This window comes from Pyrgilauda ruficollis, unplaced genomic scaffold (assembly GCF_017590135.1).
Source record: "Pyrgilauda ruficollis isolate IOZ18807 unplaced genomic scaffold, ASM1759013v1 scaffold235, whole genome shotgun sequence".
NCBI classification, from domain to species: domain Eukaryota; kingdom Metazoa; phylum Chordata; class Aves; order Passeriformes; family Passeridae; genus Pyrgilauda; species Pyrgilauda ruficollis.
Genome location: NW_024523095.1, coordinates 217021 through 244428, shown reverse-complemented (window position 1 = coordinate 244428; position 27408 = coordinate 217021). Strand labels below are relative to the sequence as shown.

At 41.1% G+C, this 27408-nt stretch overlaps 2 protein-coding genes across 3 annotated transcripts; both read left to right on the top strand.

The window, feature by feature from the left end:
* The first annotated feature begins 2289 nt into the window (after window positions 1–2289).
* TMEM139 (transmembrane protein 139) lies at window positions 2290–7071 on the top strand. 2 transcript variants are annotated; one of them, XM_041469488.1, is made up of 4 exons: window positions 2290–2386; window positions 2702–2787; window positions 3734–4042; window positions 5354–7071. In XM_041469488.1, exons 3-4 carry the CDS (start codon window positions 3795–3797, stop codon window positions 5826–5828), a joined length of 723 nt encoding a protein of 240 aa, XP_041325422.1. In that variant the 5' UTR covers window positions 2290–2386; window positions 2702–2787; window positions 3734–3794; the 3' UTR covers window positions 5829–7071. The 2 variants fall into 2 exon arrangements, with proteins under 2 accessions (XP_041325422.1, XP_041325421.1); XM_041469487.1 differs by lacking the exon at window positions 2290–2386 and having other exon boundaries at window positions 2437–2787.
* A 1486-nt stretch (window positions 7072–8557) lies between these two features.
* On the top strand, window positions 8558–27080 carry CASP2 (caspase 2). Its single transcript, XM_041469486.1, has 10 exons — window positions 8558–8849; window positions 14207–14374; window positions 15868–15943; window positions 17298–17392; window positions 18797–18973; window positions 20086–20214; window positions 20642–20732; window positions 24212–24361; window positions 24454–24563; window positions 25175–27080. The coding sequence occupies exons 1-10, from the start codon at window positions 8700–8702 to the stop codon at window positions 25307–25309; spliced, it is 1281 nt and encodes a 426-aa protein (XP_041325420.1). The 5' UTR covers window positions 8558–8699; the 3' UTR covers window positions 25310–27080.
* Window positions 27081–27408: the final 328 nt, after the last annotated feature.

The window sequence follows — 27408 nt, the reverse complement described above, 5'->3', positions numbered from 1 at the left end:
TGCAATCAATACAAGCAACAACCAATTCAACACAGACCTACCATTTCTAGCCTTTTTCATCCCGATATTTCATAACTATGCCTAAGACTATTTTACAAAATGGTGCACCAATCAAAACTGCTATACAGATTTTCAGCAAAAACAAACATCTTTCTATCTATCCACAAATCAAATACAGCATTTCCAATCACAGAAGTAGTTCTCCAGCAAAAAATGAAGAATTTTTTCACCTTTCTGACTTTCTGCTAACTTGGCAAAAAGTTTTAGCCCCAAAGCAGTTGGGGAGAATCTGAACAGGAGAATGTGCAGATAAGCAACATGCCACAGCTCTCTCCACACAGCTGAAGTACAGTCTGTAAGAACTTACAAGGGGGATTCAACAATGGTCAAATTGTTGAGGCCTTTGGACAGTAGTCAGTGTACATACCAGAGCTGGGAGTTGTCTAAAGTCATCAGGCTGAGCTGGTAATCCATGGTATATCTAACAGGCTGTGCTGAGTAAAAAAAATGGGTCTTAGATTATTTCTACACCTTTCTGTGGGGCTTACTCCATCAAAGAAGGAAGAATTTCCTTGTGCTCCAATGGTTTGGGCCAAGTCAATCAAATGACAGCCACTACAGCCTTGGAAATTATTCCCACTCTTCCTCCCTTCTCCACCACCACTCTGGCTCTGCATTCCTATTGCTTCCCTTTAATGGAGAACTAATGGTTAGATGATACACTAGGGATTAGATTAAGCCCACTAAATTCACTTTAGAAAAATGTAAGTACTTTCCCACTGAGACAGCTGGGCTAGTTCAGCAAGAGATCACCTGAGCACTGAGTCACTGCAAGGAAGACAGGAGGAAATTGAGAACAGAGAGGAGGATAATTTTAATTACCTCCTCAAATCAGTGGGATGTAAATCTTATCTCTGAGGAATGGTTCTAACAACCACCAGCTACACTGGTTAGAAAGTAGTTGCTGTTTGTACTGACATGTGCAGATTCCACCATGGGTCAGTCATGATGCCTGTGTAAAGAGGCTGTCAAAACAGTTTTCTCAAATCTTCCTTAGCAGTTAAGGTGTTCTCAACACCAGGCAACCCCAAAATGCAGGTCATATTTTCAATCTAAATAGTAGCCTTGCAAAATGACATGCTACACAACAGAATCCTGACTTTCTCCTCTTTATGTGGGTGTTTAGTCTGCCATATTCAAAAGAATTCTCTTGAAAGCAAAGAATGGATAACAATCAAAGCTTAAAGTTCTTTATCTGTCAGCAGCCAGAAGGGCAATTATACGGAGAAAATATTCAAAACGCAGAAACATTGACAAGTCTAGGCTGGAAGAGCAGATGATCTGGTCCAACCTCTTACTGAAAACTGGGCCCTGAACTCAGCTGTGTCTTGAATATTTCCAGCCAAGAGGATTCCTCCATTTCTCTGAGCAAGTAATAGCATTTTGCTGTTTTCACATTAAAGACTGTTTTGGTTATATCTAGAGGCACTTACCCTTTTTCCTGCTGCCTCTTATCCTGTCACCATGTACCCTCAGGAAAGCTCCCTCCCTCCTAGCTGTAACTAGCTACTGCTACTGGAAAACTGAGTAGACACTCACCACCTGCCCAAGCCTTCTCTCTTCTCAGCTGTATGAATCCAGCCTCTTAAGCTGTCAAAGTTCTCCAACCCTCAAGGCATTCACCAGACCATATCCAGTTTTTCAGAGCACATTGAAACTAGGGGGACCAAAACTGTACACAATATTTCATGTGTGTCCTGACAAGTGCTGCTCAGAATAATCCCACCCCTTGATTGTCTGTCAGTGTTTAAAAGGCATTTGGACAATGGCCTTAATAACATGCTTTAGCTTCTGGTCAGCCCTGAAGCAGGTGGGGAGTTGGGGAAGGTGTAGGTCCCTTCCAACTGAAATTATTCTATTCTATTCTATTCTATTCTATTCTATTCTATTCTATTCCATTCCAGTTTTCAGACACACACTAAAGCTTCAGATAACAGAAGTAATTCAGTGCCTAATTCAGTTCTGTTTCTTATCATTACCTCTCATTCCATTCCCAGATATATCTGGGAGTAAAAATGTTTTTAACTCAACCCTCTGTGAAACAATAACCTTTTACCCCCTTTTTTTCCCCTTCTGTTTGTAAAATCAAAGAGGACATAAAACAACATTTGACAAACAGAACTCGATCAGGACAAATGTATGAATTTACATTTTACAGAAGTCATAAATAGATTTATATGTGGGCCACGTGATGTGGGCTGGGCAGGCAGTTGTTCCTGCTTTGTGAGGCAGAGATCAAGATTCCTTTGCTGCGTGGGGAAAAACCCAGAAATTTCAGGGCAGTTTCTCTCATTGAAGTGAAGCAGACCAAAGAGATTCGACGCAGGTAAGCACTCCCCCACTGCTCACTCCGCCCTCTTTCCTAATGAGTTTCCTGCTTTTGTGGGACAGACCGAGAAGAGCTGCAAAAGAGTAGAAGGTGTGTGACCGTCTAGAAACTGCTTTAGATTCAGAACCTGGAAAACAGAGATTCTACTTTCCCATCCAAAACTTGTACAATGGGATCTTCCCATCAATTGCTATCTTCCCATATTCACTAGTTTCTGACTTTTATTTTCAAAAGAAATCTTCATAGTTTCCCTACCAAAAAAGTCAAAAGGAGGAAGGGAGAGTTTTAACTGGTGTTCTATTCTCGGGTCAGAACGGAAAGCAGCAGTGCACATTTTTCCTTGTGATGAAGAGAGAAGTTAAAACATGACTGCTTGTACCTACCGAAACCCCTTTCTGGTAAGTAGATGCTAAAACAATTATGTTTCTTTTGCGTATATTTCTGCTTTAATAAGGGGAAAGCACACAATGTAACATGGATCTATATAAAACTGTTTATTTGTTTGGAGAAGCGTATTCATAAAGATTATGCCCATTGTGTCATGCTTTTTTCCTTCAAAGAGGTCTTCACCAAAACAGTGGGATAGATAAGTTAGTAAGTTAGTATAACATGGGCAAGACAGCTCCTTAATTATGGTATTCTTGAATACCACAGATCCCTGGTATTCATTCCGTATTGACTGCACACAGTGACAACTGCTGTCTCTTTCACAGAAATGGGGTTTGGAATGGGGGACAGGAAAGACTCATGTCTGAGAACAGAAAAAAAAAAAGCACATCAATCGAGAAAGAACTGACAATACAGGCAAATAATGAAATAAACACCTACATTTTACAAAAGCACACATACCCTAGCTACATCCAGAACCTAAAGTTACATTACTGTTCTAGTGCTACACTGAAGTAAGATGCTCAATTTACCGGGGCAGACAGGCCTATTAAATAATGCTGCTTTTCTTCCGGGATTTGAACGAGTATTTGAATGTTGATTATGCAAGGCACAAATGTCCTAGAATTAACCCTTATAGTTATTCCGTGTCTTGCTTTTGCAGTAACCTCAATCTGCATTCCTGTTAAGCCAGGCCTTTTTAGATACGTCTGGTAATAAGTACTGATGGTCCATTTATTCATTTTATGTTTTGCAACTGTGTCCAAGTATTCCAAATATTCAATATGCACGCACACAGGGAATTCTAATATGTTTACATTGGTGTGCACAGATTTCCCAGGCTTGTTATGTACGTGCACATACTCGAGTGTCTGTGTTTTTACTTTGGTCACAATACTTAGAAATGTGTTTATATGCTCATGTTTCACGTTGAAAAAACTGCTCCATCTTCCACAGATGTCTGTCCCTTCAAGTGCCCATCTGTTCTCAAGTGCCTGCCACCACCATCCCTTCTGCCATGTTGTTAGAGACACGCTGGAAGAACATCCGCCAAACCTTGCTGCTGCTCTTCACCGCTGCTCTTCTCATCGGGGTCACCATGCTGGCCATCTCCTCTAACATCAACCCAGTAGGCTATTTCTTCCTCGGGGTAGGGGGAGTGTGCCTGGTCGGCTATTTGCTGAGTGTGTTTGTCGAGTGTTACCTGAGGAATCAACACCGGCGTGACGCAAATGAAATACCTCCAAACAGGCAAAGCCAAGCAGGGTAAGCAGCAACCCGGTTGCTCCTCTTTAACTCTCTCAGCTCACTCATGGCCATTTTAAACACTCTTTTGCTGCCCTTCCCCTGAGGCACCAAACATAGACTTGGTTCCCAAAGATGAAAGTTCTTTTCAGATTGTTTTCCCTCATTACGGATGTGGAGGTTGCAAATGTCAATGCCATGCATGTCCTGTACCTTTTATAATACATATTTTTTTCCCCCTGGGAACTGATCCACTAAAACTTGCCAATGTTAAACCAATCCCGGCCCATTTTATTTTTCTTTGAGTAATCGAGGCTTGCCAAACAATGAGTCAGACAAGGAAAAAGAAAAAAATGTTGAAGCAATACCAAATCTTATTTGGGTTTAGCTCTATAAACCTTATCTCTAGAGCAACAGTTTCTTGGCAAACTTTAAGAGAAACCTGTAACTGGGTGTGTTTCCACTCTTAAAATTCCTGCTTGACACTAATAAAACCCCTGGTTTTTAGAGACTCTGAATACTACCACGTTTTCTTGGCTTCACGTTCATTTGCAGGTTCTCAGCATCACCTAATTTAACCCCCGTTTTCTTGCTGTCATTGAAGAGGTTAACTCCATTTGTAGCCTTGCTCCCTTGTATAATCGAGATAATCATTATCCACTTGCATAAATGACTTGACGTTCCCAAATACAATGTTTATTTTTAGAAAGACTATATTAAAAAAGAAGTCTATATTGGGCCTTGCTAGTTTGAGGGCATACTTACAGAAAAGTAGTATGCTTTTATTTAAAAGTACAACCTGAAAAGGAAAATGTCTCCAGTGCAACATTTTTTTCTTTGCAGACAGTTATTTTAAACAAGGAATATATAGTCCTTGTTTAAACTAAATGAAACAACTTAATTTTCTCCACTTCTTAAAAATGGATGGACATTGAGCTAATATATTAAAAAAAAACAGGTCCTGTTTTAGGTTCTTTATTCCATGAGATAACTAGTAGTTAGCAATCCTTAGTGATAAATTTCAACTGTAGGAGGACACCGGGTTAAGCCTAGGACACCGAACTGAACAGTGTGGGTAGCTTCCCTAACTCTGGGGAGTGTGGGAAATGGTCAGACGAGCTATTTTGTATACCAGTAAGAAAGACATTCAGTTGGCTGGAGAGGTGAGCTGATCCAGGGGCAGAATATCCTACACAGCAATACCACGTGAGGTACCCTGTCTCAGTCCCATTTCTTGGTTGTAGCATGGTCCCTTATAGTCCATGATGCGTACTATAAACATAAATTATGCGCTAAAATAACGAGTGTGTCTGGCATTGCTCTCTGGCACAGGGTGAATGCTGCCTATGAAGCTCCCACCTATGAGGAGGTGATGACCATGTCAGCTCCAGCTCCGGCAATATGGACAATTACATCCAACCCAGGCTCCGTGCCCTCGCCGCTGAGCGAGCCTCCCCCGTACAACGTGGTTATTGAATCCTCTGCCCAACAAGAGATGATGGTGGAGGCTCTCCGGGGGCCTGTGCCACCCGACACAGTGCACACCTCTGAGACAGACACGGGCTCCAGGACGCAGCTGCAGCTGGTGCTGCCCCCGCGACTGCAGCGCTTTGTTTCGGACATCCATGAGGACAAAGACGTTGAAGAAAGGTTTGAACCACTGGAGCCACTCACTCCACCACCTGCTTATGAGACTGCCATCAGTGATGAGGTCTTTGCAAATACTCACCAGCCCTCTGTGTTAGGACTGATTTCACCTTCCATGAATACAGAACCAAACCCTCACCCCAATACAGGATGTTCCTAGAGCTGGTAATGTTTTGCCTAAACATTTGTCTCACTATTCTTTGAACTAGAATTGAACTACAGACACAGCTTCTGATGTTACCAGAATATTTTTGCACAAAATAGAAATCAATGCAATACCACGCTGTTTTAACTTGGCAGATAAATAAAACCACTGTGAGGAAAGCTGTGTTATTAGGCAACATTCTCAAAGTGGAGATACCCCTTTATGGGAGAGGAGAAGTAAATCCTGAGAAGAGATAAGATTGCCAGAAAAACCCTGAAGAAGGACTGTAGGATGCAGCCAGAAGAATCTGCCTGGAAAAGGGGAGGAATAGAAACAACACTAAGCATATTCTGCCTGTGCATTGCAAACAGCAATATTGCTGAGCGCTGTGTGACTTCAGCCACCCTGAAATCTCTCCAGAGAGAACAAACCTGTGCTCCCCACCTTGCTGTTTTGCAGCAACACAAATTTATAGTCTGAACTGTTTGTTACTATCCCTCTGCCACACCTGCTCCACATCCTCAACTGTGCTACATGGGAGTGTGACTGAGGGTGGAGCGTCTGACTGCATCTGGAAGCTGGTACCACCTGATACCTGTCACTTAGGGTTGAAAAGCTAATAGTATGCATCAAATGACTTCTGTCGTTCACAAAGTTCTCATCCCACACAGCCAGTGGTGGACAAGAGGGAGATAAGTTTTCCCCCTGCAAGAGAGGCCAGCGATGGGATACATACACATGTAAGCATCCTCTGCTTGGACTTGACAGCTCTACAGCAGGGTTTATGTCTGCTGTGTTACAGGTGTACTCTAACAGATGGCCTGAGACATTTTACTGTCATCATGCACAGAAAGGCCAAAGCTCCTCCAGTTCTCTGTGGGCTCTGGAAAGGTCCAGTCTGTCTGGCAAGGCAGCCGAGCGCCGGAGGACAACAGTCCCAAGACACGTTTGGCCTTCATCGTGACGGTTCTAGGCTATAGGCAGGTCCTAGCTCTCACTGATCAGTGATGCTGTGCCTTTTTAAAAGGGTGAGCTAAACTGATCGGCTCTGCAGTATGCAAAGAGATGCATTTGCATCTGGTTAATGTCCAAATTAAAAAATAAAAATGGTGGTCCGAATCTCCTGTGAAGGAGAGCCACAATCATCCCAGCCATGCTCATGACTGCATCTTTAATTCATACGAGGAACCATTAAACCATAGGCTAGAAGCAAATAAATTATTTCTTACTGTTTGATTCTTTATAGTTCAAAGGAGAAAAAATAAACCTTTTATGTTGTTTATAAATAAATAGGACTGCATTAAAAATTCCTGGTGGCATCATTAATTTTTCCTCTCAAAAGAAACACTCCACAAAGCCATGCTTTTGCTTGCATTCTGCTTATTTGATAATCTTGGCTTAGAAAAGAGAGAGGAGCTTCATTTCTGAATCAACAGCTGAATCACTTTATTATCATCATTGAAGAAGCAATTATGATACCTCTATCACGCAAGTATTAGGAGAGACAAACTTGCTGATCAAGGCAATGTGATTTCTTTAATGTCTATCACTACTTGCATTTCCCTCCTGTATCTGCTAACAGAAAAGAAAGAAACCTCACCAAAAGGTGTCACAGGTGTATGACGCAGGCGTAGAAACTTTAAGTCTTAAAAAGGGCAACTTGGGACTTGCCTTGAGTGCACCAAATTTCCAGGAGTCAGGAAAAAATTCAGGTGACCGGCACAGAGGAAAAACTAGCCAAAACAAAGACCAAAAATGTCACCAGTTGTGATCAGTACAATTTTATTTTCAACATTTGTAAAGCTTGTCAAGCCTTTGGAGTTGTGCTAAGCTTTAGCAGATAGAATTCCTGTGCACCAGGACACAGGAAATCTATGTGCTAAAGAATAATGTGCAGAAGCCATCTGAAGCTTTAAGTGACTTTTTTATAAGTTGTATAGGGAGCAGCTGTGGGAGGTGGGGTTGTTTAACCTGGAGAAGGCTCAGGGGAGACCTTATCACTCTCTACAACTCCCTGAAAGCAGATGGTAGCCAGGTGGGGTTTGGGCTCTTCTCCTAGGCAAACAGCGACAGGGCCAGAGGAATTGACCTCAAGCTGTGCCAGGGGAGGCTCAGGCTGGATACCAGGAGGAGTTTCTTCTCGGGAGGGTTGTCCAGCATTGGAATGGGCTGCCCAGAGAGGTGGTGGAGTCACCGTCCCTGGAGGTGTTTGAGGGAAGGCTGGACGTGGCACTCAGTGCTATGGTCTAGTTGCCATGGTGCTGTTTGGTCAAAGGTTGGACTTGGTGATCTCAGAGGTCTTTTCCAACTGATTTTTCCAATTGATTCTGTGATTCTGTAACGAGAGCTGCGAATTTGCTTTCGCTAGGGTGCTCACTTGATTCTCCCTTCGTATTTCCCTGCGTGTTTCTCCGCACCATTCCTCCCTCCCTGTTAATTGCAGCACGTTATCATATCTGACTGCAGCTGACTGCCGCAGAAACCCATCTCAGCACAGGCAGAGAAACTACAAGAGGTTAAAAAGAAAAGATTTTTTAAAAGCCCAGAGTCGGTACGCCTCTCAGGAATGCCGCAGCCCCGCTACTCCGCCCGGTAGCCCCGGCTCCTCCGCACGCCTGAGGGGCCGCCCGCCAGAGCGCGCAGGAAGAGGCGGGAAAGCGCTCCCGCTCCAGCGGCGGTCACGTGACGGCGGGAAGCGCGTCCCGCCGTTTGAATCGCGGGGGCCGCCGGGAGAAGGCGGGAGGGGCATTCCTTTCCGCCCGCCCGTCGTCAGGCGGCGGCCGGGCCCGAGGGGTCCCGGCGGTTCCTCCCGAGCCGAAAGTCGGGAGAGGGCACGGCTGGCTCCTTGGCGCGGCGCTCGCCCGTGGTGTCCCCGCTCCTCCCAGGATGCTGGCGGCGTGCGGCATGCAGCGGTGCCACCAGGAAGCGCTCAAGAAAAACCGGGTGATGCTGGCCAAGCAGCTGGTGTTGAATGTGCTGGTGGAGCACATGGTAGAGAAAGACATCATCACCGCGGAGATGGTGGAAATGATCCAGGTACGCGGCTTGTCGCCTGCGCCCTGAGCTTTGTCCCTGGCTGAGCTCGGTGTCCTTCCTTGCAGTGGCAGCGTGGAAAAAACTCACCTGTTACCTGCACCTTTCAGTGGGATTGCGCTCCCAGGACCCGCAGGGCTTTGGTTGCAGCGTGCAGGACAGCCATGAGGTGCTTTCGTAGAAAGGAAAAGTGCATTTCCTCTGAAGACTTCCCTGTGTTCTGGTGTGCAGTTGCAGCAGGCTGCACTTAGTGCATCGGGTGGTAAATTGTAATTTTGTGCTTGTCTTTTTCCTTCCATGCCTAGAAGCAGGAGTAATATGTACTTCTAATACTGAGAACATAAGTAAATGAATATGTTATATACCAGTTTGTTGTGGCACCTTTTGCATAAAGGATTGGTGCTTCCTGTATGTTTTTGTGGATTGCATTTCAAGGCTCACTGTCTAACAAATAACAAATGCTGTTTGTAGGCTTGTGTTACTTCCCACGTGCAGTGGGTTCTGTGGAGAGAAGTCATTGAAAATAGCTTGGGATTTCTGCCAGAGGGATGGTAATGCACAGAACACTGTGCAGGATGAACTGCAGGTCTTCAGAGAAAGCAGGCTGGAAGGGAAGTGGTTGAAATTGCACATCAAGTGTGTGTCAGGGCTCAAGTAAGGAACTGAGGGAGTTTATAGTCCCCTAGCAAAGTTCATGGACCCGTAATAAAGAACGGATACTGAAAAATAGGATTATGAGCTATATTCTGGGTATGAGTGTAGAAAATGTAAACCTCAGACTGATAAGGTTTTGATAGCAGTGAAAAGATAACTTCCTGATTAATTTTGAGTCATTGTCAAAGATAATGTGAATCACTTTGCATACTTTGACGCAGTGTCAAAGATAATATTAGATGCCTCATGGGGCCTGTCAGGGATCTCAGTGCTGAACTGTGGGAGCTCCAGGCAGTCTCACCTGAAATAGCTCCAATCCCTAATGGAAGAGAGCAAAGATACCATTAAACAGTGCAAGCCAGAGAATGAATCAAGGACTTCTCCAGGTCTGGGCTGGAGTAGTTAATTTCTTCATAGTAGCTGGTATGGGGCTGTGTTTTGGATTTGTGCTGGAAGCAGTGTGGTTAATGTCGAGGCGTTTTAGTTATTGTTGAGCAGTGCTGACCCAGATCCAGGGCCTTTTCTTCTCACACCACCCCACCAGCAATGCTGGAGGGGCACAGGAAGTTGGGAGAGGCCACATCCAAGACAGCTGACCCCAAGTGACCCAAGGAATATCCCACTCTGTTTGTGTCATGGTCAGCATGTAAAGGTAGGGGAAGGAGAAGGAAGGGGAAACTCTGAGTGACAGAGCATGGTGCTGATGATGCCACGGTCTTGGGTTAATCCCTGTATGGGCCATTCACTTCAGAGTTGGACTCAATGGTCCTTGTGGGTCCCTTCCCACTCAGAATATTCCGTGAGTCTAAGTCACCGCTGTGAGTGATGGAGCCCTGCTGTCCCTGGAATGGCTGAATTCCTGCCTGCCAGGTTTGCTTTTTGTGTGTGGCTTTACCTATTAAACCATATTTATCTCTACTTTTCTTACTTTTATTCTTTGGATTCTCCCTGCCATTCCACTTGGGGAGGAGGTAACAGTGTCTGATGCTTAGCAGCCCACAGGGGTTAAGCAACAGCATTGCTGAAGTGTGAAGGGTGAGTAGGGGTGGGCTTTTGATGGCCTGCACTTTGTCACTAAGGGGGAGAAGGGAAGAAAAGGGAAAAAAAATCCTCTCAAACATAAGGTTATGACAGAGAAAGTACTCTTTTCAGCAAGGTGCTGTTGTAGGTAAAAAGTATTAAACTGAGACAGAAAGGAAGAAGCCTAAAGGAATCTTCCCCTCCAGATGTAATTGAGTAAAAGGGAATGCAACAATACTTAGTAATGGATTACCAGTAAGGAGAAAGGTGTTATGATGGATAAGTCAGGTAAAGAGTAATAGCCTAGTGGAAAAATTATGTCTAATACAATAAGCACACCTGACTAAGTGCTTAAATGTGTATAAATAGCAGTAGTAGCCTGAGCAAGAGAACAGAGTGACTTGAACTACTGTTGCAGGGCATTGATCTGGAAATTGCAACAAAAATAGAAATATGGCAGAGGTAGAAGGAAAGCTGGATCTGCAGAATATGCATTGTACTAGAAGGATAAAAATGAAGGGAATGTTTACTGAATAGTCCTAGACATAACAGTGCTATGGAGAAAAAGTAAAGTGCATTTTAAAAAAATCACTCGAGTGGAGAACACTTTGTCTTATCTTTGATCTTCCTGTAGTAGGTCTGTGAATTTTTAATATTCTTCCTGTCTCTGGCAAATGTGAGTACAGGTCTTAGAAGTGCTGTTAAGTAGCCTGTTATTGTAAATGTATTGTGATGCTGATTGCCAGGTACCTTAATGGAAACAGGAGGAGCCAAATGCCATTGTCTGATGAAAGAGAATAGATTCTGCTGGATATTATAACTGACTGGCTCTATATATATCCTCCTGCACCCCCAATAAGTCAGGAAACCAAGATCTGGATAAATAGTTATGTTCTAAATAATCTTTTCTTAAAAAGACAACAGTTACTCTGGTCCTGTTGGCTTTATTTAAGCTAAACAAAATAAGAAAATGGTTCTGGAAATAGAGAGCTTAAATAAATTTCTGTAATCTAAGGAAAGTGAAATAAATCAAGGAGCTCAGGGAGATGAACCATGACATTTTTTCCAAGTGTGAGGTGTCAAACCAGTACTGAAACTTTACCCCAAGTAAGGAAAAGATGGGAGGGGGAGTGTGTTCCAGGTACAGCCACTGAAGGCAAAGATGGTTGAACTGGATGAGGAGCTCACAAGAAATACAGAGATTAAGTAGAGAGTTTATAGGTGTACAACATTGGAGAAGAATTAGCAAATAGAAGCTGCTTCCTTTGATGTCTGAAATGTGGGGAGATAGTAGGATCTGACAGCATTGAATTTAAATTGGGTCTTTCAGAAAGATATTAAACCATGTGAGTTTTTTCCACAGTATACATTTTCAATAAGGTGTAAAAAAAAAAAAATAAATTGTGTGTACTTTGTAGTGAAAATGATGTTACAATTATCTAGGTGAAAACCCAGAAGACCGGGGTTTAAAACTCAGGGGAAAAATTATTGTGGAAATAAAGTGGGACAGTGGAAACAGCTGTTTTTAAGGCAAGCTCCAGCATCTACTTGCATAAATGCCTTCGTGTTGGAGCATCACATGTTCTTCCAGAGCTCTGGGATGGACTTTTGAAATTGCAGATATGGTAGCAAGAGCTTTCTTGCTTTTTAAACAAGTTGTGCTCAGTACTGTAATCAAAGACTGAGATTGTATATATACAGAGATTTAAATACTCTGTTATCACTAGACAGTAATGAAGGGATCACTGGTTTTGACAAGTGACATAAATTTGATTAGGATGTTTGTCAATTTTATATGCTTCTTCTATGGATTCTGCAGGTGTATAATAAGACTAATATGGAATTTTGACAGGACTTCAGAATTTATTTCCAATTAATTGCTGTTATGCAGATTATCAAACTCATCTGTGAGGAGAAAGAAATAAATTAGGATGTATTGGGAAATAAAATGTGTCTTACTAACTTCTGAATGTTTGCTGCCTATTATTTAGCATAACCTAAATGTGATGTTGAAGATGAAGTCATACCAGGAAGCACAGCCCTTTGAGTGTTTAAGGAAGCATTAAGGAAGAAGTCTGCCAAAAGCTGACTGCTGTGCATACAAAGTGCAGAATATGAACATTCTGGAAATCTCTTAACTTTTCAGTAAAACTAACGTTCTGGTTCTGGAGATCAGCTTGTATTCTTAACTATAATTCATGGCTTAGAGTCACAGACTGTGAAAAAGATGAATGACCTTTAGCTTGTCTCAAAGCAGCTGCAGAAAGGAAGAAAAATTCATTAGATACTTAAGAAATCAAGTCTCAGCTTACTTTATTAGTTACAATAAAATTCAGCGAGCTTACAGCAAGATACAAATCTATGGAGGTGATTATTTTTGTTGGACTAATGGAGCAGTGTTACCAGGAGAAAGGAACCTTCATTCTTCTGGGAAGACACAAGTAAGACATTATTATTGACAATTCTAGTCAATAGTATTGTGAGAATTCAGGATCCTGTGGGAATAGGAAAAGGTACATACACTGTTAAGGGAAAGAGGCTATTTATGGATGAAAGTGACTTGTTTCCTGTAGCAAATCAAGACCAGTTTATAGAAAGAAATTTGATGAATAAGGGAAAGGACAGCACACTGAAGTGAAGGAACATCATTGTTAAAAATAAATGCTTTTAGTCATGAATGAATGAATGTAGCTCTGAAATTCTAAATAGGTTCATAAATATTGGATCAACAAGATTTTGCAATATCCTCCCAAACAATGTGTTGGGGCAAAAACCAAACTATGTTTGACACTGAGCTTGATAATTATGAATGAAACCAGATGATATGATGTCTTCTGTAGCAGAAGATTCACACGTTTGTCACTCAAGGCTTCTTTTTATTCCCTGATTTTCCTGTGGTTGCTGTATTTTTAAGCCTTAATTGTGTGTAACTCATCAGCTGTTCCCAATTGTCCACCAAAAGGAGAGATCTCGAATCTAAGTGATAATTAAAACAATATAGGATTAATTAGAAATAAATAAAATTTATTTCTGATACCTGGTGTTTTGGTACGTGATTTTTGGTGTGGTTTAGATTTCACAGGGAAGGGTATTATTGTATAAATTATACATTTTGTTGGCAAATACCTGTTAATATTTTAACAGTTAGAACTTCTTGACACTGTTTCATTTTTTTGATGGTTACTTTTCCACATATATTAGTGTATATTGCTTCATTGGTCTAAGTATTCTTCTGTACATAGAAAACACCATTCTGGAACTGACTGTATGTAGTATTTTACTTAATGTTTTCTGGAGGATTTGACTGTCTGCGTGAGACCATAAACTATTGGGTAGTAGTGGAAGCACATTTTTGACTTTGTGTATTCAGTGAGGAGAAGTAGATACTATTCCAGCAGTAACTGGAAGTAAAATTTTAGAGAGAGTATGGAGTATTACTGTCTGTGGTCATGTATGAATTGTTGCCTTGTTGTGTTGTCATACACTCTTGAGCAAATAGGAGCAGAGGAGTGTGAATGAAATCAACTAGGAAGAGTATAATAGTGGTTCTAGCACAGCTAAGCATAGTGGTGGAATGTTTTTCTGAAATGAAAAAAAAAAGAAAGTTGTTCTGATGATTCATTGAAAGTTAATTATGTCGGGTGTTATTGGTTATGGATTTTGGTTTATTTTTCCTCTGGGTTCAGGCCAAGTCTGGGAGCTTCGACCGAAATGTGGAATTCCTCAATCTGCTGCCCAAGAGAGGCCCTAATGCCTTCTCAGCCTTCTGTGAAGCTCTGCGAGAAACCCAACAGCAGCATCTGGAGGCAATGATCCTGAAGACAATGTCCAGCCTGAGCCATGAGATTGCAAGGGTACAGCACTTTTAAAAAAATAGGGCGGATGGTTTGCATTTCAGATTGGGTTTGGGCACAAAAGGAGCTTTATCAAATGGGAAAAACTCAATTGTTTACATAAGATAGAATGGTTTTGTTGCAAGTTGAAATTTGTAGTAGCCTTAGTGAAAGCAGAGAGGAAGAAACTTGGGAAGAAGAGAATTTTTATAAAAATCACAAGGTGTTAGAGGTTGGAAAGGGCCTCTGGAAGTCATCTCTTCCAACTTCCCTGCTTAAGTATTACCTTCAGTAGGCTTCCAGGGTCACATCTGGGCAGCTTCTGAATATCTGCAGGGATGGAGACTGCAGCCTCTCTGGGCAACCTCCTCCAGTGCTCAGGCACCTCCCAATAAAAAAGCATTTCCTGGTGTTCAGGAGGGAGTCTCTTGTGTTTGTGCCCATGGCCTCTGGGTCTGTCACTGGGCACCACAGAAAAGAGCCTGGCTCTGTCCTCTTTGCGTCCTCCTTTCAGGTATTCCTGCACATTGATAAATTCCCCTTGAGGGGGATGGGGGATCACCTGCCTTCATCTCTTCTGCTGGCATCCCTCCTCCTAAGGCAGCCCAGGGTACCAGCTGCCCTTGTGCCAAGGGTACATTGCTGGCTCCTCTTTGGCTTGGCAACACCCAAGTCCTTTCCTGCCAGGCTGCTTCCCAGCTGGGTGGCCCCCAGGATATATTGGTACCCCAGGAACAGGACCTTGCATTTCTTTTTGTTGAACTGTACAAGGTTCCTGCACTGTTCTTGCATCCAACAAGTTCTTAATGGATGTGTAATCAATAATCCAGAAATTGAAAGGAAAGTATTTTTTTCTTGAACTTTTTTGGTTTAGTTTTCAGTGATTGTCTGAGTAGACTCTTAAGGAAACAAATATTTGTACTTCTTTGTTTTGTTATTTTTTTCACCTTTTCACTATATGTAGTTAGTGTTGTACTAAAGGAAGAGTTTTGGAAAGATTCCATGTTCTTAATGCATTGGCAAGGATGGAAAATCTCAGTAAACATATTTTATACGAAGGAAGGGAGACCAAATACTTCTGAACAAGTGTTCCCTTATTAAAATGTAAAATTTATCAGACTACCCTTTTAATTTTTTGTTTTCAATTTTTCTTTACTATACAAACAAGGAAATGTTGACAGCAAACAAAAATACAGGAATCACTAGACAATCAAATTTTTATTAAAATTGAGAAATCTAAGATGACCCCAGTGTAAAGATTCTAAACTGAGGATTTGGGTAGAAGTGCAGATGATCAAAGAAGGGGAGGAGTCTTGCATTGAGAGAAAGTGCTGCTGCTGTCTTGCCATGATGTTTCTTTTGGAAGTGACCATAATATTATATTTCAGTCATTTTTATGTGTGTATATAAATGCATGTATCTTTTCTTCCATTATACCTTCAGCTTTGTACTGTAGAGAAAAAAAAAAGCTATTTTGTGCTACTCTTTTTCATGGATTTATTGATGTCTTGTAGCTTGAACACTGTCATGAGTCAGATCTTCCATACCCTGCCAGTGAGTCCTGTAATTCAAAGAGACCCCGTTGGCTTGGTGAGTTGCGCACGATTTGCTACCTGGTTGGCTCCTGCCAATTTCTTAATACTGCCTTAATTTGATTGTAGAAATAAGCTTGCCACCACTTTGCTCATCCCAGGAATGCAAACTTGACAGTAAAATGACTATATTATGATCAAAGAGGGTGCTTCATAGCGTATGGGAAGAGATAACCAATACGTGTTTCTTGTTAGCTTCATTTATTCTTAAGGGACACCTTGTTGCTTAAAACAGTACATGTCAGTAAAATTCTAGATTTTGCAGAGATTTTCTCTAAGATCTGTAATAGAATTCCATTGAGCTAGCACTCTGATCAGATTCTGACTTCAGGCAGTATTCCTTAACCAAGACTTCCTTCTTAAAAAGTTAGTTTAAGGCCTTATGTGCATTATCTGGGTCCAACTTGCTTTTCTTCAGCTTCTATCAAGTGCAGGAAATCACTTTTTCCTTAACACACATTTCCAACTTAGACCAGGGGACTGGTCTAATAAACGTTGGTTGGAATGAGTCTCCTTGCTGGGTTTTATGTTGCCTGGAGTACTTTTTCCCTAACCACAGGTTTACCCTTATGCTGGTTACTGGGAGCTCTCTCTGGTGTTAAAGAACAAGTGTCTAATTTTTGGAAACTTTTTTTATTTATGTGCAAGGGTTTTAGGTTGGGTTGTTTTGATTTTTTTAGAGCATATGTTACTCCAACCAGGAGAGCCATGCCTCAAAAGGCTGAAAGAGGATTTCAGAAGAGATCGTGAATGTCATTAGCTCAGTTTCTTCGGTACAGAGGAGTGAGTGTTTGTCTGCTAATGGCAAATAGTTGATTGTCATTCCCCTCATCTGCTGTTATCCAGAGGAAAGTGTTCAGAGGCAGATTAAAAAAAGAAAAGGGCTTTGCACTTTATGAAAGTTAAAATTGTCTCGTTTGATCACTTATGCATGTGTTCAGTATGGGAGGCCTTTTATGACAGGAAAGAACTATTCTGTTTGAAATTTTCTAGCAACACTTTGTCAGCCAAAGTCTGAAAGTAAGAACATACTGTGCAAAACAGCAGAAAGCACAAGGATGTTAAATTAGATGAGAATTCTGTTTTCATACTCTGTAGACTAGGCCTTAGATAAGGCTAACCCACAAAAAAGCAAAAATAAAAGCTGTCAGTTAAAATAAATAAAACAAGTATGCCATTACTTTTTTCTCTTCTGTGTTTCATTTTGTGTCAGTAGACCCTGATCAAACAAAATTTTTGAAGGTATGAAATATGCATAAATGACTATAGTTCAGAATTCGCAAGTTACTACCTTAATGCAGAGGCTTTGTCTGAATTTTTTTATTTTTATTGATATATTTGGTTTTACACAGAACCAATGGAACATTCCTTGGATAACGGAGATGGTCCCTCAATTCCTCCAGTGAAATATTGCACTCCTGAATTTTATCACAATCATCAGCACTTGGTAAGTTGTTGGCAGAGAAAGTCTTAAGATGTGAGATGTTTGGATCTATCAGCTGAACATGTGCCACTTAAAATTGAGTTGAAATGCTTCACTGGGGTGCAGATCAGACTTGTGCTATTTGTGTAACTGAAAGGTGTTACCAGTCGTGCTCCATTTGATGTGGTTCTCATTTACAAGTGTCAAGAAATCCCGAGAACTTCTGTAACTCTAAACAAATCTCTGCTTCTGGTTTTTTTGATCGTGAAGAGCTTGGTGGAATGACTTCTCTACTATTGATTGCTCTCTGTGTGCTGTCAGTATTATTGTCTCAAGTTTATTTTTCTATGTCCTCATTTTCTGTAAGATGACAAACCCTCTAAATGACTGTAAGATAGTAGAACTGTGTTTTCAGCTAGTAAGTTGCCTGTTTTAATTGCCAGCTGTACGTAATAGAATCCTTAGGCTTAAGAACCAGATCAGGATGATGTGCTAGAATTCTACCTGTGGGTAGAACAATCTGAATTTTTAATCTTCTGCTGCAGTGTTTGAAGTTATATATGCCATCTAATTTTTGTTGATTCTGTCTGTAAATAGATTGTGGTGGGGTGGGCTTAAGGAAAGATTAGTTTGTGTTGTGGGATAAACACTTCATTAGGGTTATGCAATGTCAGGCTCTATGGATAACGAAACAGGTTTTGTGTGTTGGTTTTTGCTTGTGTGTTGGTTTTGGGGGGTTGTTGTTGTGGGGTTTTTTGGAATAGTCTATGGGGATGACTTGATTAATAACCAGTGCCAATGTGAGCTTGACTAGGCTCCTTTTATATCTGTGCTGGATACACCTTATTTGATATTCTCCTTTGGTATTAAATTTTACTTCCAATTTACAGGAGTGTTAGTAAGTGAATTACTATTGATTTGTTGTTGTTGTTGTTAGAGTGATAGGGACAGAGAGGGAACTTAATCTGAAGGCACCCCTCTTAAATTAGTACTTTTCCTATTAGCCTCTTTTGCCAGTTGCACAGTTTTGAAGATCAATGCCAGACAGTCCCTGCTGTTGCAATGACACTGATTGCTATTTTACGTGTCTATGTGCTCCCAACGGCAATTAAGAAATATTACCTAAATTTTGCATAGTGTCCTTTGATGGGGGTGACACAAATATATGGGGCCTTGCTGGGGTGAGGAAAGGGGAACAAGTTAGCAATATCTAATTCACAGTTTGAAATGGATAAGGTGTGTTTCTTTTGCAATGAGGAACAAGGCAAGGCAGTCTAACTGATTAATAATAGTGGTGTGGCGTTGTCAGTTGTGGAGGCTGGCAAGCACAGGCATATCAAGTTGGTGTGGAATGATTGCTGTTCTATTCTAACACACCAGTATTTCCTTGTGTAGTCTAAATTTACCCATTTTTAATCTTCCTTTCAGGCATACAAGCTGACATCAGAGCCCCGCGGCTTAGCGCTGATCCTCAGCAATGTCCGTTTCAGCAGCGAGAAGGACCTGGAATATCGCTCAGGGGGAGATGTGGACTGTGCTTCCCTGGAGATGCTCTTCAGGCACCTCGGGTATCAAGTCACTGTTTTTCATGATCAAACTGCACAGGTAAGGGGGTGATCCCAGTATTTCACAACTGGTGTGCATCCGAGTTTGTGTCATAATTGTCTCAAGAGGTTCCCTTTGGTACACAGCTGAGCTTTGAAGATATGAATTATCACTTAAGAGTAGAAAATGAGGCTGAACATGATGATGTCTGCTCTCATACTAATCAACACGAGAAAGCTTGGAAGGCTGAGCTCTTCCAGTGGATAGTAGTATCACAAAGGACTGCAAGAGGTTCTACTCTAGTCTGACCCTAGTGCAAGGGAGGACTTTAGAGACCACACCTGGCATGTGTGTTAAAAACACAAATGAATTAAGTCTCCAATTTACTCGAGGTAGATTTTCCAAGTGTTCTACTCTGTTGAAAGTTAAACTTTGCAAATATTTGATGTAGTCTTTGCTATTGTGAGGTTTTCATGTTCTTTCACTATTGAAGTCACTTGGCATCCGATACATCTGTCTATCCATGCAGTTCGGTTCCATGCTTTCAGTCTTTGCTAAAAATGTGTATGTGTTTCACTTAGGAAAATTGGTTGTGTTCCATGACTAACTTAATCAAGCCACTCTCCCTAGGAATGCAGTTGCTGTCTTCTCCAGCATCTTTCGACCTCAGTCCTTTTAAATTCCTATGAATTCAAGTGATACAGGACCTTTTAAAGAGTGTTTTATTCAAGAACAGAGCTTTTCCAACTTTGATAGAAGATATTTTCATCTGCCATATTGTCAGAGTTCCTGAAGTTTTCCAGTTTAAATTTTGAATTGACCACTAGTGTCTGAATGCCTGAAGTCCCAGAGTATGTATCTGTTAAGTTGCTCCAACGTCCCAGCCAGATTCCAGTGTCAGTGTAAAACCTCTGCAAAATATCACTTGGTTTCCTCTGGTGGCCTAAGTGATTCCTGCTTCACAGTGTTATATTTAGGACTGACTATTGCATAAAATAGCAAGAATATTTTACCTTTTTTTTTTTTAATAGTACACGTCTTCTTCATGTAAATTTGAGGTGTGTGGGGGTTTTCTTTGTAACAGGGAGGGCCATTTGTGTTCTTCCCAGAAAATTGATTCACTTTCCCTATGGAAGTCTGGAAAGCATTGAATTTTTTTTTTCTTGTTCTAGGAGATGCAGAATGCATTGGAGAGATTCTCCAAGCTGCGAGATCATCGAGATGTGGATTCCTGCATTATAGCTCTGCTTTCCCATGGTGTGGAGGGTGGGGTTTATGGCAGTGATGGCAAACTACTACAGGTGTGTTGCTGAGTCCTGATCTCTTGTTGTAGGTTATCTCTAGGAAAGAAACCATCTTCAAAAAGAAAAAAAAAAAAAATTGTGCAAGACTGAGGATTCACATATTTCAAAACAGAAAAAAATAAGGGCTGGAGGGAAGAAAAGGGCAGGGGGCTATCTGTGAGAGGTCTAGAAAATGAAAAATGGCAAGTAGGAGAAATTATCTCTCTGTATAAATACTGGGTAGAGTTCATGAACCCAAGCATGAGTTTATGAACCTGGGGAGAGGGTGGAGAAGGGATGTGTTCGTCACACACTGAGTTTGCAGATAAAGGAGAGGATTACCAAGACTGGTGAGGTAATAAGCAAAAGACAGGGAAGCAAGGTGAGACTGAGTTTGGCTTACAGAGTGCTGCAGTGAAGAAATTTCCTCTCTTTCTTCTCTCAGTTGCAGGAGGCTTTCCGGCTCTTTGATAATGCAAACTGCCCAAATCTCCAGAATAAGCCCAAAATGTTCTTTATTCAGGCCTGCCGGGGAGGTGAGTGCCCAAACACTGAAAGCCATGTACTTGGCATGCCATTAAGGCTCATTTTGCACACATGCACACCCTCACATTCAACTTGCTGTCAACTTTCCTCTTTGCTTCTCTCAGGTGTAAGTGGGACCCATATTCACCTCCCTCTGCCCTGCTGCTGCCACTGCATCTGTTGCTCTGTAAGTGTCTTTAGCTCTGCATGAGGTGTGTGCATTGCCTTGCAGACCCCAGAGCACCTCAGTGACACCAAGCTCTGTCATATCCCACTCGTACCCCGAGGCTCCCTCGTGCTGTGCCTGCAGTAGGGGGAGTGGGGCACACGATGCACAAATAGCAGCACAGCATGGAGCAGTACACTAGCACTGGAGTCTTGCTGAGGTCCTGTCTTCCTCTAGGTCCTCGATGTGTGGTGGTCTCTTGAGCTGTCAGAGTTGGTTCCAATTATTTTTAGGGTTTTGTCTTTTTCCTTTAACTTAGCCTGTTTTCAGCCTCAAATGACCTTTCCTTGTACCCTTTTCCAGGTACTGTTGTTGAATTCTTACATGCTGTTGTACAGAAGATTCTTATAGATTTCTTCCTCTTCTGTGCTTTGTGTACCTTTTTTTTAATTCTGCTATTCCTTTTCCTTCCTTTTGTAACTTAACAAACACATCTGTAACTAACTACCTTTCAGATCTGCTAATGACCACATTTTCCCCTCAAGTGTTTGGAGTCTGTGAAATTGCAGATATTCCAAAGTGAAACTCTGTCTTACAGTTTCTTTTTTTCCCGTTGTGATAGAGGAGTTTTCCTCATGTGTATGCTTTTTTCCCCGCTTTTCCCTTGTTCCTCACAGTTGTCTCCCTTCTTTCTCACTTTTAGCAAGCTTTACAGTTTGTCCTCTGGTCTCTACTCTTCTTTAATCCCAGTGCAGGGAAAAGCCCAAAGTCTACATGAAGTATTTCAGTGATCAGAAATACTTGATCCTTTTAAGCATTTGGGACTATTGTAACATGCATGTTTACAATATGAATTGCATCTGATTGCTTTCCTTATGTGAGTGCACATTTAGATACTCTTGAATAAATGTGAATGTGCAGACTCAGGGTGGAACTAAGTGTAATAAGCCAGAATTTTCAGCTGACCTTATTAGGTAATTATGTTTATTTGACTGTAATTTTACCAAAATGAGTCTGTTGAGACTAACAAATCAAGCTTGGCCTTTGTATTCCCCAAAAAATTGCCGTTAAGGAAGAGTGGTAAAGCTTGCTATGCACAATGCTTTAGAACTAGGATATTGCAATAGTCAAAGGATTAAGATACTTGAAAAACTGGAAGAAAAAACTCAGTTTAATACAAAAACAGCAAAGAAGGCAAACCCCTACCTTGTCTAACCTCTTTTAAACCTTGATTAATAGTTGGAGGGGAAAGCAGTTACAAAGTCATTGAGCTGTCAACAAAAACGTGTATCCTTTAGACAGCCTTAAAAGGGCTGTATAAATAGTATTGTCAACTTTGAAATAGTAGTCAATCTATCTGTACCATGCAAGTTAGCTGGAACTAGTTGAAACAAGATGAGAAATACATAAGTTATTCTTCTTACATTGTAGGCCTGCTCTATCTTCTATTAGTGACACATTTTTAAAATGTAGATAAAGAAATATTGGTACAGTCCTAATTCCCAATGAGCTTTTGGCAGGAGCCTACTAAAGAAGTTAAGTAGTCCACCTACAGTCATGGATCAAAAACCAGTGGCAACAGAAAACAACGGGAAGATTTTCAGTGTGACATAAAATGAAACTTTGAAGTTGCTTAGAATCTGTGTTTAATGTACTCAGTTCAAAAGAGTGAAAAATTATGCTAACAACTGGGTGGTTAGCAGTTACTTAAATTAATTGGCAGAACAGCTGTCTGGGAGCTTCAGTACAATTTAAACAGACTAGATCAATCTCTGGCAGTGCTTCTGTAAATTAGAGGTTAAGTATGCAAAGGGTTAGTGCTTTGCACATTTTAGTTAAGTTGATTGGAGTGGTGTTTGAAGATATGCATGAGGAAGATGTGTAATTCTGAAGCTTTAATCAAAAAAGTTTTGATTTTATACGTAATGGGGTGATGACAGTGTGAATAATAGAGTTGACAGCAAAATTACCTGAGTCTTCTGAAATAAAGTGCACAGTGAACAGTACACTAAATTTTTAAAGAGACAGAACTGGAAGGATTTGGAGAAGTGATAAAAGACATGAAAAAAGTGTGGTTAAAAATGAAAAAAATATGCATTGCTACCCTAAAGAGATGAGAAAGGAACTTAATGGAAGCCATTATGAAATTCTGAGCTATGGAGACTTGAATTCTAGGCTGTTTCAGACAATCACACCCCTCCCACTGCTGTTTTCTTCTTAGAGGAAAAGAACAGTGTTGCTGACTTATGAGCTGACCGCTTTCTGAGCATAATTATGAGATGCCACCTGTGCCACTGCCTGGTAAAGGGTTAGAAATCCAAATGTATTATTTAGGCATGAGCTAGCAATAAAAACTGAGAAACCTCTTAGGAGGAAGGCCTCTGATGTGGACACTTAAGCCTCGTAACACTAGACTCTGATTTTGCTGTTAGGAAGTAAGAATAATAGATTCTCATCTTAGAACAAAAGAAAACAAAAAAGCAAAATTATATGGAAAATTTGTGAAATGTAATTGTAATTTTCTTGCAACACAGCTGGACTATCCAAGTTACCACCACTAAGCAATTAGTTGAGATTATAATGGAAATTCTGCATCATTTAGAGCACCAATTGAGAATATCTACACGTGCATAATTCACACTAATGAATCCTGAAAGGGTGTTAAATGCTCTCCAGGTTTTAAACTAATCTCCATAGACTGTAGGTCTCTCTCATGTTTGGGTTCGGATTATTTTGCATTTTTCTGCTGCACAATTTATGCTTTTAATTGAAACAAGCAGTATTGTAATCAGGTTTTAGAAACAGGTGAGATATGTGGTCCAGGTTTTCTACATGTCCTGAGTGTAGATCTTAGCAACCAAAATTAGAGCTCTTGTTTGAGTTCTGCAGTAAATAGACAGTTAGCATTGCAAAGTGCACTAGACATTTTTGGATATTTCTGAGGTAGGTATGAGCGGAAGATAAGAACTTCATGGGTAGGCATCAAATCCCTCCATGAATGGTGGAGAACTACCAGAAACTTCCCTGCTTTCATGGTTATCCCATGATCTCTGCAGGAAGAGGTGGGAGCAGAAATCAGCATTCAGACCATGTCAGGTTAGGTTAAGCAAGTGCAGCAGTTGTTGGTATCTGCATTAGTTTGTGCAGAAGAGCTTTCAGATGAGTTTAGAACAGCTGAGAAAGCCTCAAGTTAATGCAAAAACCTTCTGCTTGACAGTAATTGTGGCATTGCAGACCACAAAACTAAATACAGGAATGCTACATCCAGTAATTCAGGATCATTTCTTCTCCCTTTCTCCCTCTCCTCATTTATTGCCACCACAGATGAGTTGGACCGGGGAGTGGATCAGAGAGATGGCAAGGGATGGTCAGATTCTCCAGGCTGTGAGCAAAGCGATGCGAACAAGGAGGAAAGCCTGAAGCTGCGGCTGCCGACGTGCTCGGATATGATCTGTGGATACGCCTGTCTGAAAGGTAATTGTTTGGGCCCCTAATTGTTTGGGCATAAGGAGGCTTCATGTGTCTGTGTTCCCCAAAAGCCTTCATGGCAGACGCTCTCTCGGCAGGCACCGCGGCCATGCGGAACACCAAGCGCGGCTCCTGGTACGTCGAGGCGCTCACCTCGGTGTTTGCAGAGGACTCCCGACACACCCACGTGGCTGACATGCTGGTGAAGGTAAAGGGCATTTCTTCTCCTCAAAGGGCATTTATTCTCCCACTCCTACCTGGTTTTTGAAAGGCCTTCCATTGCTTCAGAATGCTCAGACTGCTCTAGTACTATTAAAGCACTTACTCTTGCCTTGCTTGTAGTAAAATGAAAAGTCTTTCCTCCTTAGTTACTTATTTATATACATTTCCATAGCAGTTTAACCAAGTAATGATGCTGTTTCTTTGACTCCTTCTGTTTCATTGGTGTGGTCGCATGGTGAACTTGCGAGTAGAGTTCACATTGCTTGCCAAGAATTACTTTTCTTCTATAGAAATAGCTTTTTTTTCAGGGGAATTCATTCCCTGAACATGCACACAACACAGCTGCAAAAGCACCAGTGTTCATGTAAGGTAAAGTTTGAGAAAGTGGAGGAAGAGGGAGTGAAAAAAAGCAGTGTGACCACAGCAACTAGAGCTGCTTTGGAACTGAACCCTAGTTCTCTATCCTTCTTATAATTAGGGGACTACTTAATGAATTAACCAGAAAAATCTGTGAGTACAGAAAAAAATTACATTTTTCTTCCTTCAGTCTCTTTAATCCTTCCAGTTACTTTAATTTTTTTTTGATCTCACATCTAGGTGAACAGGCAAATCAAGCAACGAGAAGGTTATGCCCCGGGCACCGAATTTCACCGCTGCAAGGAAATGTCAGAGTATTGTAGCACGCTCTGCCGGGACCTTTACCTGTTTCCTGGCTATCTACCAGGAAAATAACCTTGCCAGCTCTCTTTGAAGAGAGATACTGCCAAAGCTGAACTTTGACTGTGGATATCTGTTTTCACCCTTATGAGCTGTGACATCAGATGTGCAAGCAAGGAGTGCCAGTCTAATTCTTTATGTCCTTTTCTAAAATAAACTGGCAACTCTGCTTGTAATCTGACTCAGTTCAGGGTTTAAAATTCTAATATCCTGGTTGGCTCTGTATGTATAGAAAGTGATGGAAAGAGGATCAGCACTGGAACTGGAAAGAAGTGGGAACATCCTTTGGAAGGAGACATAAGGACATTTGTGAACAAAGTGAATGTGAAAATGGAAATGGACTACTACTACCATTTTTATGTTAAGCCTTTTTGAAAGGAAAATCAGTCAAAAGATGCTACTTACCTTGTGCTTGTACTTCAACAATTTTAAGTACTTTCTGCATGGTTATTCATACAGCACAGTCAATACCTGTGCGCATTAGAAAAGGGCTCCTTATGAAGGAGAATCTTTCCCCCCTCTAAAATGGAAGGTATTGTTCTCAGTACTCAACACTTTCCATTTTAATCACTTAAAAGTCTATTTTTCTATATTCCTTCTGTAGCCCAGTTATCAAGAGAATTACAAGATATCCCAGATTATCAGCAAACCCCAGACAGATATGCCTGCATAAAATGCCCCAGAAATATTTTGAATCTAGAAATTCTAGATTAACTTCCCTTAGTCCCAAGAGTGAGAAACTGCATGGAATATTCCTTTTGAGGAATTTGTTTGCCGTAGTATTTACATGTCGCAACAGACATTCACTCCAACTTCTCAGGACTGTATAAATTGCACTGTACATCTGAAGCCCTGAAACTCTACAGCCTTGTACAAGAGGACTTTTTGTCTTTTTAATTAAAAATATTCAAGGCAGCTCTTCACAGTCTAAGCATGTTGCTTGGATTATTTATCACTGCAGTTTTTTTTCCCGTTTTAAATGAGAGGGAAGAGTTTTACATAATTATCCTGTTCTGTGCGTTTTCTTTCTTAATCCTTGATCATTTAAAAGCATAATCTATCACTTCTTTTGGAAATTTCTACCACAGTCTCTTCATGCTGTAATTTGTGTCTTGCTGTGTCCAACTGCAGTTACTCCCACTTGATGTGACGTGGGAGATGGGCATTGTTCTCTTTTTGTGGTAGAGCCTAAATACTGAGATACTGGATTACATGTGGACTACAGGTGGCTCACTTCAGTCTCAGTCTCTCCATTTGGTAGCACTAAGTTGACATAGTTTCTGGCTTTTTTTTTTTTTAATGTAAGTATGGCTTTTAAAATATATTTTTCAGGATAGAATTATAAATGGGAAGCACAAAGGTAAATGGAGGGAGGCTGGAAAACTAGGCATGTGCTCTTTTTATTATTCTGCCTAGTAAATGAAGGCTGTGTTTCCTCCAGCTGACAAAGGTGCAGCATTAACATGTGTCTTGTGTTTGTCCTACACACAATGTGATGTACAGAACAAGAATCATACTTGCCAATTGGTGCCTTACTCTGAAGTCTAAAATACCAGTTTAGGGGCTCGTGTACCTCCCTGGAGCATAAACACTGTCTTCCTGAGTGCTCCCTCTACAAAGTGGTGCAATATTTTACAGATAGGTTTGTTGATGAAGCAGTCCATTCTGATGGATTAAATTTCTGTAGGATTGCATCAAGTTGCATTATCACTGCCACTTTTGTATGTCTTTTTGTACACTTGTATTTTACTGCCTTGAGGTGTCAAAATAAAGAATTTTTGTTTGATTAATCTGTGCGGTGTCTTCCATTTGTAGAATTAGACCTCTGCAGAAATGGAGGCTTTACATAAACAGAATTTTGTCATTTCTTGAGATAGCACATCCCAGAGGGGGTTTTGAACTCTCAGGCAGAAGCCTGCTACTTAAAGCTGCAACCACTATGAGCTGCTTGTAAATTTTGGTAACTTCTGGGCCAAACAAAAACTGATACATTAATAAAGAGACATGAGGCAGAACCACCAAGTAGGAGCTGATGTTGTGCTTCAGCAGATGAAATACTGACGTTGGGAAAATTTTGGGCTTGGTGTTTTTGAAGGAAAAGTTGATGTAAAAAT